General features: G+C 41.5%; 1 protein-coding gene across 4 annotated transcripts in view; it reads right to left on the bottom strand.

The window, feature by feature from the left end:
* HMGA2 (high mobility group AT-hook 2) overlaps positions 1-16,905 on the bottom strand; it is a 115,384-nt gene extending 98,479 nt beyond the window's left edge. For all 4 annotated transcript variants that reach the window (XR_004755671.1, XM_035344450.1, XM_035344448.1 and 1 more), the window contains exons 1-3: positions 16,084-16,905; positions 13,437-13,523; positions 5,941-5,991 (exon numbers count right to left, since the gene is read on the bottom strand). Coding sequence is in view for 3 of the 4 variants with exons in the window: in XM_035344450.1 (XP_035200341.1) it covers positions 5,941-5,991; positions 13,437-13,523; positions 16,084-16,194 (249 nt within the window). In the remaining variant the exon portion in view is untranslated. The remainder of the gene's footprint in view (positions 1-5,940; positions 5,992-13,436; positions 13,524-16,083) is intronic.
* Between the last annotated feature and the right edge of the window lie 6 nt (positions 16,906-16,911).

Below are 16,911 nucleotides of genomic sequence, written 5' to 3'. Positions count from 1 at the left end.
CATTAAATATCTCATAGGCATAGGAGAAAAGGTTAATAATCACTAGTGCTGCTTTTCTCAAAATTTTCAGATTTTGTGAGAGGATTCCTTTTACAGAACATCTGAACTGGAAAGTAAATACATAGATATAAAACTTCTAAGGATTTTAGTTCATGCTCTTTATCCACTCTTTAAGTTTAGGAATTTTGAAGGAGAAGTCAATACTCTGGTTTTCATAATTACAAAAGACTCTTCAAGCCCTTTAGACAACTGAAATGATGATCCCTCCCAGATGACAGTGTTGCCTGTGCAGAGATAGAATATGTTCATGACAGAAAATATTTCATATTACCATGTTACAAAATAATACCAATGACCCTAACAAAGAAGGTAAGGTAATGTGGAAGACTAAAGTAACAGGAACACGTGCAAATTTTCATGATGGGCTTCACACAAAGCCATAACACCACATATATTGCAGTCAAGTTAGAAAGACAAAGTATCGGAACTTACATTATTCCCACAAGTATGAGTAACAGATTTTTTACTTCTGATATCTTTTGTATCTGTAATTACATAAATAGCAACTTTCTTTTACATTCATCATCTAATGCATGTGATTTAAGTTTTACCTCAGTCGTGGTTTACTCCAAATGGACCGTGAAATAATTCACTCAAATAAAAATTGGTTCTCATAAAAATGGCAGCTCTGGCCTGGCTTAGGTATGCACTGGTAAGCAGCTTACTGCCTAAGGTGTGATTTTCCTCACATAGGGAAATGTCTAAAAGTCAGGTTTGTGCCTATTTGTTTACCTAGGCTGTCTTTCCCAATGGCAAAAGATTGCCATATCCAGATGGGAATTTACCACAACCTAAGCAAAGCCTTTCTAAGGGCAGGACACACCAAGATTGCAGAGCACCTTTCTCTCTCCACTGCCTATCGAAGAAGCCTTCATGCTTCCGAGACTGCGCCTTCACATGAGACAAAATTGACTGCACTGAGTGAGAAACCAGCAAAATTGGTTTAAAAGCACATAATGTAGCATGGCACTGCCAGACAGAAACTTCTAGTTAAATAATTGTTTGCAAAGACTTGTAACAGACAACAAATAGCCTCAAGACACCAATGTCTCTTCTGGTATTCCTGTTAGATAATGAAGTATCTGAGGCAGGGGGGTCTCTGTATATGTATATCTTCAAAATTCAGAACCTCATTTTCCAAATCTTGCAGGTGAAGGAGGATTAGGAGCCCTCGGCCTGGCTCAGGCCTCCTGGAATGGCTGGAACAGAAACGTCTCCTACACTCCATGCTTACAGCTTTATATGTCAGCTATGTCAAAACTGCAGCGGGAAATAATCTGAGGAAACACTTTGCAGAAAAAAAGCATTTCTGTAATGATTTTTTAAACGTGCTTTGGCATAACTTAAACTGACTTTGAGTATAAAATGAAATTCTGCCCTCTTTAAAAAGGGGAAAACCTGAGCTTCAGAAATACTGGAACAGCTAGCTAATCCTGATCGGATCAGTTAAAACTCCTGCTTAAGGAAATTAAGTTCATTTCTGGTTATCTTTTAATCTTCCAGCAAACTGAGATGTGCTATCTAGACCATCTAGGAGAAAACAAATTTCTTGAAAGTGAGAGAGGTTTTCTGAACAAGTCACAGTTCCTACTTGGGTGTCAGCAACTGGGTGAGCACGCAGATGCTTTATGTGCACGTCCTGTCTTTGGAAATCAACTGATTCTGTTCTGCTGTTACGAACATCCAGAACCACATCTTTCCATCCTTTAAAACAGTTTCATGGCACGGCATCATCCCCCTCTCCTCCTCAACAAAGTCCTCTTCAAAGCTGTGAAGAGCTCTGGGCTTTTTTTTTTTTTTTTTTTTTTTTTTCCTAAGCAATTCTGCCATGCCACAGTGAATCTGTGGTTCAGGTTAAACAAGGTGGATGTGAAAGACAAGGCCAAAAGTCTATCTGAAGACATAACAAAAACAATGGAAATAAAATACAAACACCATTTAAAGCATAAACTTCAGAACTGGGTTTCAGGTTTCTCCATTAAACTGGGAGCTCTAGAAGTCTATGAAATTTCTAGGGGTTTTCAGTGCATTTCCTTACAACAAGCAGCAGGATAATTGACTCATCACTCTCCTGCTCCACTCCCGCCCCAGTACTTTCAGTCAACTTCTAGATGTACACAAATAAAAAAATGAGATGAGATGAGATGAAATATCTTTGACTGTGAGCTCTTTGCACAGGGCTATGTGAAGCCACTGACAAAATCGTTTGCTGATTCCACAAGAAGCAGCATTGGATCCCAGTGAAGAAAGCCTGTCACTGATGAAACCAAGACAAACCTTTCAGTGACTTCTGAGCATGCTTAGGAATATGACTTTATACCTATAACATAAAATAATTCTTCTAATAAAAAACAGGCTACTTTACCTGCCTTTTCCAAGCAGCAACGGCTATTTCTGCACTAGCAAACAACATGGACCAGCAGCCGAAAACAGGCTGATGCTGAGGACCAAACTCCATGCCAGGCACCTTTCAAGAGGTGTTTACTTTTTTTTTAGCCTAGTCCTATGGGTCCAATGCCTACTGGACTGTGTTAGGTGCACTATGGGAGCAGGTCTTCCAATTTTGTTTCATTCGAAAGGAATCCAGCCCATGAGCTCTGGGACTTCTCTGCAATGCAAACAATAACTGGGGACAATTAGGAGATCTGTTTCCAAAGCACACTGCCAATTTGACCTAAGATGCTAATGCAGATGCATCCAAAGAGCTTAGAACATGTTCCGTCACTAAAACCTCTAAAATTACAGAGTACCAAGGTCATGAAGAGTTTTACCTCCCTCCCAATTAATAGGACTCACAGCCTTCAATGCATTTCACACATGTGCAGCAACTTACAGTGAAGATGAGTTCTCCAGCAGCAGACACTGTTTCTGATTCCAAATATTTTCATTTCCCATCTGTGTGATCCTTATTACCTTCAGGATTTTTATTCAATTAGCCTTTCACATTTGGAAAGCTCTTCTATGTAGCTGAGTATTTTATTTTCAGAAGTTTGTCACTCTTTACTGTCTGCTCTACTTACAAGGGTCTTCTTTTCCTTGACAGCTTTGCAAAGCACACTTTATTGCTCTGAAAAAATCACCGCGTGTCTCATATGCTTGTGATAAACTGGGTTCCTTGCCTTCTTCACTAGGGCTCTCCCTCCCCCTTCCCAGTTCTATACCAGTCAAGAAGATTTACGTCTCTTCTAAAAAATATATAAATAAATAAATATGTTGAGAGTCACAAACATTAAATACTTAATTTGAACCGGCAGAAAGACCAGCTACTGGAATTCTGCAGTGGTCTGTTAGCTCATATGTCTCTGCGTGTGCATACTGAAGGAAACAGCAGAAATAATACTTTACAATTTGATGAACAACATATGACACTGAACCTCCAGACTTGCAAAAAAGGGTTACAAGCTTAGGAAAATACCTGCCAGGCAGAATTCTGCCCTCTCCAAGAAAAAAAAAATAAATCCAAACACCCCTTACTTTAACTGAAACAGAACTGTTATCATCAAGGCTTGGTATAGAAATAAAACGAGATTAAGGAAGAAAATAATCATTAAGGACTTAAGTGAAGTTTGGGTGATAAAAAGGGACATTTTCTGAATACATGAGACACAGAGGATGATACTGTGCCATCTGCTTTTACACAGAATCCTTCTTTGATTTCACTTATAAAGTACTTACAGTTGGCACCATAGTGGTTTGTAATAATTTAACTGTATTTCTGGATCACAATATCACTCTCCGTTTCACCATGCAGAGAGAAGGAACCCTGAATCTAATTTAAACTGGGAAAAGAGAAGAAAGAGAGGAAAAAAGGGTATGTTTGGTTCTCGTAGTCTACAGAATTATCTCAATGCAAGCTGCAGATATGCATATTATCTCTGAAAACCACAAGAAGCAATCATAGCATTGGAAGAAGCAAATAAAAAGACCATGCTTCCAACAGGCACAATAGGAAAGCAGTTAGGACTTTGAGAATATGCCTTAGTTTCAAAGGAATGAGTGCAACTCCTTTAAGTATGGGTCTCATAACAAAGTAATGCATATGCCTTCTAAGTAACCAATAATTCCCATTTCTGTGAATCAGATTCTTCATTCCAAAACAGCCCATATTGAATTTAATGCTTCCCTGCTACTGCCTATTCCTTCTTCCCCATAAAGATACAAAAACAAAAGGGAAACATTCTAACCTAAACACGCCACAATTGTTATACTTAGCCCTTTCCTCTGAAAACTCACCTTAATTTCTGACTATGAGCACTTGGGAGATAAAATCTCTTAACATTTCACACTGCTACGTTCTCCCTTTTCACAAAGCTATTCAACCATCCCTATTCAACCATCATGCATTTCTAATTTGGTGGAGATGGCTTGCCTGTTATAAATTACTCTCATAAAACAGCTATTTCTGCTGCTTCCCCTGGGACTGCACCCAAGGTGAGGATCAAGCCAGCACCACTTAGCATCCACGTGTGCAAGCTCCGAACCGAACGGGAGGAAGCAGGCAGTAACTAATCTATGTTTTACTGCACTTGGCATTTACCTGCTGCAAGCCACCTTTGGGAACATCACGAGCACAGGTTGGTTTGAGGAAGCCACCTTTTCCTACTGCCAAGGAGCTGCTTCACATACCTGAAATCTGCCTGGTCTAAAAACTACAAGCACAAACAACACGTGGAATGTATGAGGCTGTTTTCTCTGCTGACCTACAGAGATGTCCTGAGGTACTTTACCTCTGGACAACACTACAAAACTAGCTCTTAAGGTGACTGTTAATGCCCTCTCTCCTGTGTTTAGCTGCTGATACTCTGGAGAATGTCAGCTGTAGTTTTAAGGACCTTCTGGTGCCATTTTAGCCTTCAGAAGCGTACACATTGACAGCAGTGTTAACATCCATCCAAAAGAACTGAACAGAGAAGTGGAAAAGTGACAGTACTGGAAAACTGAGATGGGGACAGATGGATTTGAGATTCCATCAAGTTTAGAGATTAAGGCTTTCCACAAAAAGGAAAAGGTAACTACAGAAGGGAAATCAGAAATGTAAACTTATGACGGAGTAAATGGCCACAACCTTGCAAATGTTCTAATTTTATGAGTGGTATCCTCACCCCTTCTGAAAATATATTTGTGCATGAAATACATATGCATGAGGTGTACAAGACAGATGCTCATTTCACGTAGACAGCAGTGACAACACAGGATTTCAGGTATCCAAGACTGCGATATTTCCATGGCCAAAGAATCAAAACACATTTGTCTGATGGCCACATCTACAGAGTAAGGGCCAGGAAAAGAGGAAACTTTAAACGAAATGTATTACTGTCACTATAATTATATGAAGCACAAAGACGGCCAAGAACAGAAGAGCTTAATTCTAAGTGCAGGTATCTTGCTGTTCATTTCTGCTCTTTCTCACCGGATTTAAGGAAAATATACTATATTTTCAGGGAATGTGGGACAAAGACGTTTTGATTTTTTAAACGTTACCTTGTACAAACTACAGCTGAATGTTATCACCTTTCTTAATCACCTTCTGATGTCTGATAGTGCCCCTTTAACCTTTGTTACTCCATTACTGAACAAGTTATCTCATTGTTACTCTTTTTTGAAGGAAGAGTTGTGCCCCTTTCCATGCTGATAAGAGACACATAAATATTCACTCCCGACAAACATTCAGTAGTAAAGTGTCTTGAGCAAACTACCAGAGTCTAAAGGTAGGAAGCTGTGGTTAACTTCTCTGCTATCTTAACCCTTCCGTCAATCCACCACACAGAAGATGGATGCTCTTTTCACAAAGCAGAAATAATTGTTCCCTTAGAGAATGGACTTTATAGCATGCTTTATAACACAGAAAATAAATCAAATGATTAGAAGTGGAATATCTACCCATTTTCTGGGCCGCCCTCTGGGTCGCTTTTCACCAGTGGCTTCTGCTTTCTGTAAAGAGAAAAGAAACACAACATGTTTTATACCCCAGCATTGTTTAACAGCCTTGGTTAACTAGGAACTCCTTTCCTGTAACATTATCCATAAGCATATCTCTAGGGTGGCACCAAGCCTCCCCCTGGCTCCATGGGTTTTCTGGCAGAAGGTGATTACGTTGTTTTTTACTGCCATTTCCAAGCCCAAGTGAATGCCTTCACCTGCACCCAAGGGTGCCCCCAGCCCTGGTCCACAGAGGACTGGGACCTGCAGGACCCCAACAGCATCACCTCTAGCCTTTCACAGTCTGTCAGGCAACACCTAAAGGTACTGTATTAGATATACAGCCCATTTCAAGCCTGAATAAAGCAATTTATAGCAGCCACAATTCTTTCTTTTAGTCTGATGATGTTCATGCATGGAACATGTTTGGACAGACAGTCACGAGGAACGTGACACTGGGAGGTAACTCCTCTACTTCATGTGAGCTTTTCCAGGTAGACATGTATCCTTAAGCTCTAAGCAAACCACCGCTGCTCCAAAACACACTTTCTCTTTCAAGGGTTAAGGAAACAGCATGGAAGGTTTCCTAGAAGTAACAGTGATATTTATGTAAGCTAAACAGTTGGTCCTGAAGCTCAACTTAAAGGAAATTTGGGTTCTGCTACCAGCCTGTTCCATGAACTCACTGTGTGACACTGTGGATAGCACTGCTTGCTCACTAAAGGAAACTACTTACAGGCCTTAAAATAAGAACTGCAAGTTATTTTCTCTAGATGGGCTCTGTCCATGCACACACCTTGTCAGGTAAATAATCCTGTCTCATTAAGGCGATCAAGATTTTGCCACCAGCTTCGGTGAGCACAGGACTCGTGCTGCTTAAGAAGTCCCTAAGAGTGAACACTTTTAGCACACACTCTGTAAACGTGCTCCCAAATTTCCATGAGCTGTTTTGCTTCCAGTTAACTGCATGCGTATTTGATTTGCCCTCAGAAATCAACTGTCTCATTAAATAAATCACTCGCTGATCAATCTCTGTAATAGACACTGTCACCTAAAGCTAGGCAAAGCGGATCCCTCTGCAAGAGAACCTGAGCCAAGGAAGCAGAAGAGGAATCTCTATCAAAAAGCTGTACCACAAATTAAACGCAGTTACTCTGAAATAAATATCTCACCAAGAAGAAAGCTGTGAAAAATAAAATTCACACTCCTAAAGGGCAAAATTATCACTCAGACTTGTTAAAAGAGTAAACTTGCTCTTTAATCGTTTATACCAGCGTTACATGTAAGGTGAAACCCTCTTATGAGAATACTTGTTAAAGTGCATTTGCTACATACTGGAGCTGTCTATTTCAGAGTTTCGGTGCCTTTTAAAGTATTCATTTTTTCATACCTTATTACTTGAAGGATGCAAAAAAGGAGGTGTTTTAGTTTTGAACATTTGTGTCGTCCTTCCGCCCCCCCCCCCCCCCATTTATGTTTATTTCACAAAACAGGGGGTGTAAGCCTAGAAAAAAAGACCAGCTAAAATTGTTCTTAACAAATCTGCACCTGACACGTTGTGAAAGGATAAACACCATTTATTTTCTTCTATATTCACTGAAAGACCCTTTACCAAAAAACTAACTTTTTGGAAACTGAACCCACTTTGCTCTACCAATTAACACTACCCAAAGGTTGACAAGAGCTGTAAGCTTAACCAGGGCACAAAACACTGCCTGACGGGCTGGGGGAGTGAGCAAAACCCTGTGCCACCGTCCACCGCGCAGCACAGCACAGCACAGGGGTGCCACGAGCTGCTCCAGCCACCAGCGGTGCCTGGCCCCTGCAGCAGGGACCCTTTGCGCTGAACGGCGCTGTATCCCTGCTGCATGTGATTTCCACCTCATGTCAGAAGAAAAACATTTCCAGAGTCCTTATCAAAACCAAACCTTTCCCAGAGGTGAGCTGAGCAAACAGCAGGGCATGCCAGATACTATGTTTTGGTACAGGGCGATTCTGTAAGTAAATAGGAGGGTTTCCATAGACTAAACTGCAGAAAGTGAGTGACGGGAACCTCCTGAGTGGATGTTTTTATCTCCATTCTGAGGGAAGGGAAAGACAAAACACTCCTGGAACAACCACGAAGGAGTAGCGGCAGTCCAGCGGTGATAATAAAGACATGAAGTTTAGGAAAATATTCCCCCTCTTTCCATCTGGATTTTTTTTATTATTATTATTATTTAGTTTGAATTCTGCAAACCTAACCTGTATTTTTTCCAACAGCACAAGGCTGTCTTTTAGTGATAGCACTTGAAGAAAGGATTTATTGCAGACAAATAATTCAATGTTTCTCCATATCATTTTCAAGTAATTAATAAGAATAGGAACATGTAAGTGCTAAAGCTTTGCTTTTCCTCTTAAATAGGTATTTACATAATCTAAACCATGCTAGTCTGTTGGCTCTTTGCTTTAATTGAAGCATTGCCTCTGAAGCTAGGAACAAATCCAGGGAGAGCCCCAAGCCACCCAAAGATCACAAGGATTCCTATTTGGGCAGCAAGATGCAAGTGCTCTCAGCCACCTTACCCACAGCAGCCTGTAATTGCTTAGTCAGAAAGGAAGCTGCTGCCTTAATCCTCTAAAGCACTCTCTGAAATTGAGATGTGTTTGGTCAGGCTTTTCTGAGCGTTTGGTGCTGCGCTAGGAGGCATCCTCTTGTTCTGGACAGCTGAGACACAAAATCACCCAACTTAAAGAAGGCTGGGGCCGTAATCAAACCCAAGTTTATGATCCTTCATGGAAAAATATAAAATTTCTTAAAACCATCCACATAAACATTTCATGGTTGCTGTGTCATGTTTTAGGAACAGAACTGGATTTACTTGTTCTTCAGTACAGGAAATGATATTTTTGCCCCAGGTGAGAAAGATGGTCACTCCAGCCACCGCCATGTCGTTAACATGTCTCCAGACAGATCTGCAGCTCATCCAAGCCCTATACCACAAGGCCACCAAAACCTGCTTCCAAACGGCTGCTGTCAGCCACTGTGGTACTCGGCTGCCCAGCATCCCTCCATCTCCTCGCTGCCTCAGTGGGCCAAGCCTGAGCAGGAGCTGAGGCTGTACTACTGAAGGCAATTAACAAGACAAGACAGGTATAAATAATTGAATGTGCTCTTCAGATAACTATCTATTGTCAAGGAAGATTGTGAATGCAACAGAATCCAAATTTTAGGAACTCTAGCCACTGTGCAAAACGATCTGTAGCCCTCAGATAAAATGCACCAGAGCTGAGGTCTGGTAGAACAACTGCTAGGTCCGAGCATGAGGATCACTGCTGCCAAGCCATGCCAAAAGAGCTTGTGCAGGGAAGTGTCCCTTGCCTACCAAAAAAAAAAAAAAAATTCATTTTGCTCTTTTATTTTTCTTAGAAGAAAATTAAGCATGGGCTGGATACAAATATATCGCACTTTCCATGTCATGTTTTGCCCATTTTACCTCTAAACAGGAGTCAGGCTTCTCCCGCTTTACCCATCTTGCTCAAAACATTTGGGGTCCCTCACTCTTTACGTACAATGACCATACTACAATCCCTTGATAAATCTGAACTCATGTTCCCTTTAAGCCTGTTATGACTGGTGCTGGTGAGAATGAATGAAGCACGGAAAGCCAAATAGATTTTCATGAACCAATTTAGGGCAGAGTCCTTGTCATGTGCACTTTTTTTTTTTTTTTTACCTTTGGACTGCTTAACTCAGGGACATGGTTTTCTACATACCAAACTCTGGCCATGTAGTAAAGAGACAGTATTAAGTGTCATCACGGAGAGACTCCACAAGTTCTGGAGAACGGTATTTCAAGATCTGGAGGTACCATTAGTGAAGTTCACTACATGAATGACTATAACAAAAGCCACAATATTTCAACTGAAGGCGAATTTTACAAAAAAAAAAAAAAAAAAAGCCTTTATTTTTGGATGTTCCTGGGATATCCCCTTGACATTTTCTTCTGAAACAAACACACAGTAGTTACTACCCCCCTGCCTTTTTTATTTATTTTTCGACCAAACGACTCTGTTTCTTCCTTCCAAACAGGAGAGTATTTATGCCCATACAATATTTTTAAGCCCAGCTACGGGAGCTAAACAAAGAGAAGCCCCTGAATACTTAAGGGAAATGCAATGGGCTGGGAACCCAGCTCAGCCTAACAAATAAAATTCAACCACACAACACCCAGGAAACTAGAAAAGAACATCCTTACTAGGATCCTTCCACAAAACCTCGTTACTCATTAGAAAAAAAAATAATAATAATTCATTTTTTTTGCTAACTTTTTACAAATATTTTAAATGAATAACAGATTGACTTGTTTGAAGACACAGACTTGAATAAGTCTGATTGTGGAGACTCACGTACTAGGTGATAAGAGTCTTTTTGTGTCTCTCTCTTCTCATCTGCTAAAATGTTGTCTTCATGAAAATTAAACAATTGAGAAATTATTTGTTTTTCCATAAAATGCAGTTTACCCTTTGTGTAACATAAGTTAGGTATGTGTGATATGCAAACCTTTTTTTTTTTTTTTTAAATCATGTATTACCTAAAATTAGAGTAATTGCCACATTATTAGCTATCCAATTGGTCTTGCAACATTCTGTATGCATTGTCAAGTTTCACATTGCTAATTTCCTAACAAGCACAGTTTGTTTTCAGATGCCCCAAGGCCAGTTTACTAAGACCAAACACAAGCTCTGAAAGCTAAAGGAAAAAAAAAAATTAAAAAAAGTCCCATGAGCCAAGAAATTTTAAATCCACAACACAATCAGCTTCTAGGGTAAAGTGTCCCTCAGCTGATTTAAGGGCATTTGCTTTTTGAAGCACAACAAAACAAAGCCCCAGCACTCGAGTATTTTTAACTGACTGCCAGTTTGTGCAATGCATTTTTAATTGTGATGTGTAATGGTTTGCAAGAGAACACCCCATCAATTAATCACGAGTGCCTTCTCATGTCTGCTCGGTGGGTGCTAGTGGTGTGCGTTTATCTTACATGTTGTGAACACTACAGAACATTTCAATGAGCTCACTTTGAAAAACACAGGCCACACACTATTCTGCAGAAATTCCAGCAATTTCCAGTTGCATGTATAGGACCCATGTTCACAGGCACAGGGTCTGAAATGAAGTTAGCCAACTTCAGTTTCTGAGAGCTGAGACTGGGTAGAAAGCCTTAAATAAATATATGTGTGTCTATGGATGTGTAAATATGTTTATCACAAAATCAAACATATAGCTCACTCTCTTAAGAGGTGATACCCTCATCAGCAACTGAAGCTTTCTTACAGTGTCAAAACCTTTCCATCCTTATTACTGTTAGAAAAACTATCAAAATTAGTATTAGATGCTTTGAGATGTCTGGTGAGAAGTTGAACCATTTCAGAGAGAGTTAATTATCTATTTGGAAAAAGAGCTAAAATATTTATCAGAAATGTGATCACTGACTTTTTTCTAAGAAGGCTTTATCACTGTTTCATGTTTTAGATTTATCAAACATTTACATATTTTATCTATAAACCTAGATACAAATAAAAGTTGTAATTACATACCCCTCAAAGATTTTTAATGCTAAAAAGACATGTGGTCTTTGGTCAATTTTTTATAATATCAACACCTGAAAAAAGTTTGCTTTAATTAGGGCAGTAACTTGATGCATTCTGAAAATCAAAACGTTACAATGAAATTGCTCAGTTCATAAATTAGATTAAAAAAAACAACTGTATGTACCAGAATCATCTGGAAAGCTCTTGAATTGATATGCCTACATAAGTATGAAAGATTTTAAGTTATTTTCCATTAAAACTGATTTTCAAATCACTCATACAAATGAAATAATGTTAATATTTCTTTTAGAAATATCTTTTGAAAACACATTTCTATGAATTACTTAAAATTTAATCTTATTACAAATGTTTCTCCTAGGAAAGCCAACACTCCTAAGAGTAATATTTAAAATACTAAAGCTCACATTTGGACTTACTAGACTAATAAAAAACTGCTCTCTCCCTTTTGAAGAGTGAAATTTAAACTTTTTAAAAGTGAATCTGAGGAACATTTTTATTATATAAAGAAAAAAATCAACATTTTAAGTTCACTAGGTTGCAGCATGGCTTTGATATATTTTAAATACTTAACTTGTAAAGCATTTTTACTAATTCATGAACTTCTTGACAGAATATACCGCTTTTTCCAGTTTAGAATATAAAAAAAACTATTTTAAATTTAAAGGGAGTTGGAAAATGTCCCTCAAACAAATGCTGAAAACACTTATAACAAAACAGACATGAAATCACAGTCACCCCCTAATAATTTAATATTTATTAGGAGTTGCTATAGTAATTTATAACACTGAAAATGATCAAGTTTAATATGGTCAGGATCATAGGCATACTGAAAAATGAACCAGAATAGAGATGAGGCTACAAATATTTTCTACACACGTTTTGTCAAAGATCTACTTAAGAGATACTGGTACACTTAAGCAGTACAGTTCACTACCAGATTTTGCAAGCTTTTGTTTCCAATTTAGTACCTGTAAATTAGTGCTAACTGCTGTGTAACCATCAACATAAACAAAACTCCAGTTTTTCTTCCCAAGCCTATACACAACTATTTATCTTCACTAAAATAATTCATGCAGCAAGGTATTATCTGCCTTGATAGCACAGTTTTCTGACACTGAGCTTTCCCAAGTTCCAATAAAATTAAGGTACATTTTCACATTGTATTTGTGATGTGAAGTCCATGCACTAAATGGAAGGACTCCAGTGAGCTTGTACTATAGCTGGATGCATTCAGAGCCACCATAACACAAGTTTGCTCCCATCCCCAAACAGAAGTAGTGGTTCAGAAGACTAATAGCACTTCAAGTAAAAAACTCTTTGGAAGTGATTACTAAGTAAGATATGGTAGGCTTTTACTGTAGCTCACAGTTTACTTTACCATCACACTTTAAAGCTGTAAATTTCAATATATGCACTTATTTCCATCAACACATAATTGGATTTTCTTCTAATTAACCTGTTTGACAAAACACTTAGCTTTAATACACATATTTGGTCTGTAGTAGTAACGTCTGCAAATAGGTAAGAAATTAATCTTCCTCTTTCAAAAACCTCCATCAAGCAAATAATACCCCTAATATTGATCTCCTTACTAGGTACAGGAGATCTCAGTAAATGCATCAAATGCTCTATGTTATTCCACTAATCTGTATGCTATTCAAAAAGCAAGCTGCCCTTATGGGTTCTGTGCCTAGGGTCATCCTGCAGCATGTTATTTCCTATCTTACAAATGCAAAATACATGCTCTATGATGTAGCTGCCATTATTAAAAGGGTCCCAGCCCCACAGTTTACAGCCTAAATGACTGGCTCTTTTGCTACCAATTGGTGAAAAAACATTAGGAACTCTCTCTTTAGTAATCTCACCTTCTGGGCCGCTTTAGAGGGACTCTTGTTTTTGCTTCCTTTGGGTCTTCCTCTTGGTCTTTTAGGAGATGGTTCACCAGTTGGTTCCTAAATACAGGAAAACATGCTATTGTGGCAAGAAGCTACAGCTAACCAAGAAGAACTCAATGATAAACTACAACTGAGCAGTTACTTAAAGTACATGAATTAACAGTATAAATAAATGCAACAATATTTAAAATGCAACATGAAAAATTAAAGAACTCAAAGTGAAGAAAAACATGCATTTTACATAATAAGAGTTTAACTTTCCTTGTAATTGCACCAAAAAAAAAAAAAGAAGAATAAAATCTACATACTCTGGCAAGTTAGTTATAGCAGAAACCACATTTTAAAAATAAGATGGCTATGGTTTCCCTCATGCAAGAATGATTATTTGAAAATTAATACAGTTATCCATTTAATGTAAATTGCATTTTATTATAACAAGATACAATTATCATATGCAGTTACTAGCACACACTTTTGAAAAAAATAACACAAAACAATGCTAACTACTGGAAAAGTAGAAAGTAAGCTTAAGACTATCTTCTCTCTCAAAGGTACAAATAATTTAGGGGGATTTTTTCTGCAGTTCTGAGCTCTGCGTTACATTCACACCTATTGCAAACAGAATTGATCCGAGTAAAATGCAAACGCTAATGTTTCTTGAAATGGAGCACTAGCAAGCCAAAAAAAACCCTGAGGATGTAAAATATCTGAAACAATAACAACAACAACAAAAATCTAAAATGACTGGGCAGAAGCAATTATTGTTTTCGAAGTTTTGCTAACTAGCTCCTCTGGCAGACAGCAAACAACCAGTCCTTAAAAATGCCTATGAATTACTACAAGCTCGGACTCCAAATATTTATTCAGCGAATCACAAATACTGTAAAACTCTTCAAGCCTTCAATACCATACATTTCCCTCGGACTACGGGAGGTGGCAAATTTAATTCAATGCGGTTTGTTAACTTAGACCAACTTAAAACCCTTCAGCTTTTCCACTCCCGGGGAGACTCAGGGTGCAGGCTCAGGCTGGGGAGGCTGCAGAGGGGCTCAGGCACTGCACAGCTGGGCTGAGCACGGCTAAGGAGACGCGGCTTGCTTTCTCTGCCATACATTAAAATAAAAAAAAAAGAGAGAAAAAAAAAAAAAAAGGGGTGGAGGGGGGAGAAGGGAAAAAATTTTTTTTTAAAAAGCGGGGGGGGGAAGAGGGGAGGGAAAGGGTGCCGGGCTGATTCTGGGCACGGAGCCGCGGGCGGTGAGCGAGTGGCACTGAGGGCAGAGCGGGAAAAGCAGGGGCTCCGCTCGCACGGCTTTCCCAAAAGTAAGAATAATTTAAAAAATAATAATAATAAGTTTTACTTTCTGTGTAATTTGCTGGAGCACACCGCGGGCTCGGCACCGGCTTGCCCCCGGGCCGGGGCTCGGCTCTTCGGCTCGCTAGGTGCCCCCGAAGCCCCTGGCGGGATCTCGGGACTTGGAGCTGATGCTGAATGAATGGGGCGAGAGGTTTTAAAGCTCCGCGGAAGCTTGGCTTTTAAAAGCGGCTCCCCGGGCGGCCCTACTCCTTCCAGCCGCGACTTCCGAAGCAGGGAAAGGGCCGCGGAGAGCCCCGGGCAGCCCCCGAGGAGCCCCGAGAGCCGGGAGCGGCTGTGCCGGGCGATGCGACAGCGGCACACGGGAGGGATGGGAAGGGATGGGGTGGGATGGGAAGGGACGGGACGGGGAGGCGGGGGGGATAATGCGCGAATCTGGCAACCTTAGTGCGGATTGAGGTCTGGCGAGTCAGAGAGGAGCCCTGCGAGTCCCCTTCGGGGCCCTGGGGGGAGCCGGGCGCCGTCCCCGCGCCTCGACCTGCCTGGGAAAGCGGCGCAGCCGAGGCAAAAGGTGTTGCAAATGCAGGGCAAGCCCCCTCCGGCTGCCTCCCCCACCTCCGTCGGCAACGGGGGCACCTCTCTGCAGACGATGACGGGGGTGAGGGAGGAGGTGGGGAAGGGGGGAACGCCAGGAAAAAAAAAAAAAAAAAAAAGAGGGGGAAAAAAAAAAAAAAGGAAAAAAAAAAAAAAAGCCAACCCTATGCGACTTTCTAGACACCCTCCTCTCCCCCAACCCCAGGATCTAGGGGCAGTCAGGGGCTGGGCTGGTCAAGCTCGGAGGCGGCAGCAGCCCCGGTGGGACCCGACACACGCACACAGCACACACACAGCGCGCGCGCACACACACACACACACACACACAGGCTCACACTCGCTCACACACACACACACAGACGTTGCGAGGGCTCGCAGAGGAGGGAGCCCGGGCGAGCCCCGTTTCTCCCGCTCGCCGCTTTCGCAATTTCAAACCCAGCTTGAAAGGAGCCAGCGAGCGCTGGTTGGTCGGAGCCTCGCCGCTCCATGTTCCCCGTCCCCATTGAAAAGCCCCGGCTCGCCGCCCGCACAATAGCGAAAGCCCCGGGCGGGCTCCGCGGCCCCGCCGCCCGCCCCGAGCCGCCGCCGGGCGCTGCCCGCCCCGCCGGGAGCCCCCGCGCCCCGTCCCCGGCCGCCTGCACCAATACGTACATGGTTACATGCCTACAACACTACAGATCTGCGGCTCTACGCCTCTACGCGAATACTGACTTGTGGTTGCTTCCTGGGTCTGCCTCGTCCTCTCTTCTGAGGCTCTGCGGTTGCAGGTTGCTCCTGGGCAGCAGTGGAAGGCTGACCGGGTCCCTCACCTTGTGCACTCATCGTGACTTCTGCCGCTCAGCTTTGAACCGGGTCTCTCCAAAGCACCTTGGAACGGGGGGGAATCAAAAGGAGCTCTTGCTGCTTTTGCTGCTCGCTGCCACCACCACACCGGACGTCCTGGTGCTGCCAAAAAGGAGAAGAGAAGGGGAGGAGGAGGAGGAGGAGGTGATGGTGGTAGTGGTGTTGGTGGTGGTGGGAGAGGAGGGGGAATGGAGCTCTCCTACAATTTAGGAATGGTTAGTAACATGAAGCAATTCAAGAGAGGGGAGGTTTAAGAAAAAAAAAAAAAAAAAAAAAAAAAAAGAAGAAGTAAAGGCAGAGTAGTAGATCGCAACCCTGGAAATGCGAGCAGAGAGGGAAACACTCCGAGGGTAGCCGGAGCGAACCGAGAAGGGGAAAAAATCCTACAAATTGAAAGCAAGTGGTGGCTATCGCGCTTAGATCGGATCAGGACAAATTAAGATAAGACACACTGAAAGTGGACTGAGAACACTGCACGGTTTTGCCAGAAGCATGCACCCTGGGAAGCCGGGGATTTCGGCAGCAGCGGGAGCAGCGGGCAAAAAGCGCGACCATTTAAAAAATAATAATAAAGCGATTTGGGAGATTGGGAAGAAAAAACTGAGGGGGGGCGGTCCTGGGTTCGTGTCTGTGATGTGAGCTGCTGGGACTGGAAATATTATTATGCGAGTCCTGCCCACGGACTAAACTAGGATG

This window comes from Oxyura jamaicensis, chromosome 1 (assembly GCF_011077185.1).
Source record: "Oxyura jamaicensis isolate SHBP4307 breed ruddy duck chromosome 1, BPBGC_Ojam_1.0, whole genome shotgun sequence".
In the NCBI taxonomy this organism is placed as follows: Eukaryota; Metazoa; Chordata; class Aves; order Anseriformes; family Anatidae; genus Oxyura; species Oxyura jamaicensis.
The sequence above is the reverse complement of the archived record's forward strand: the minus strand, read 5'-3'. Positions and strand labels throughout refer to the sequence as shown.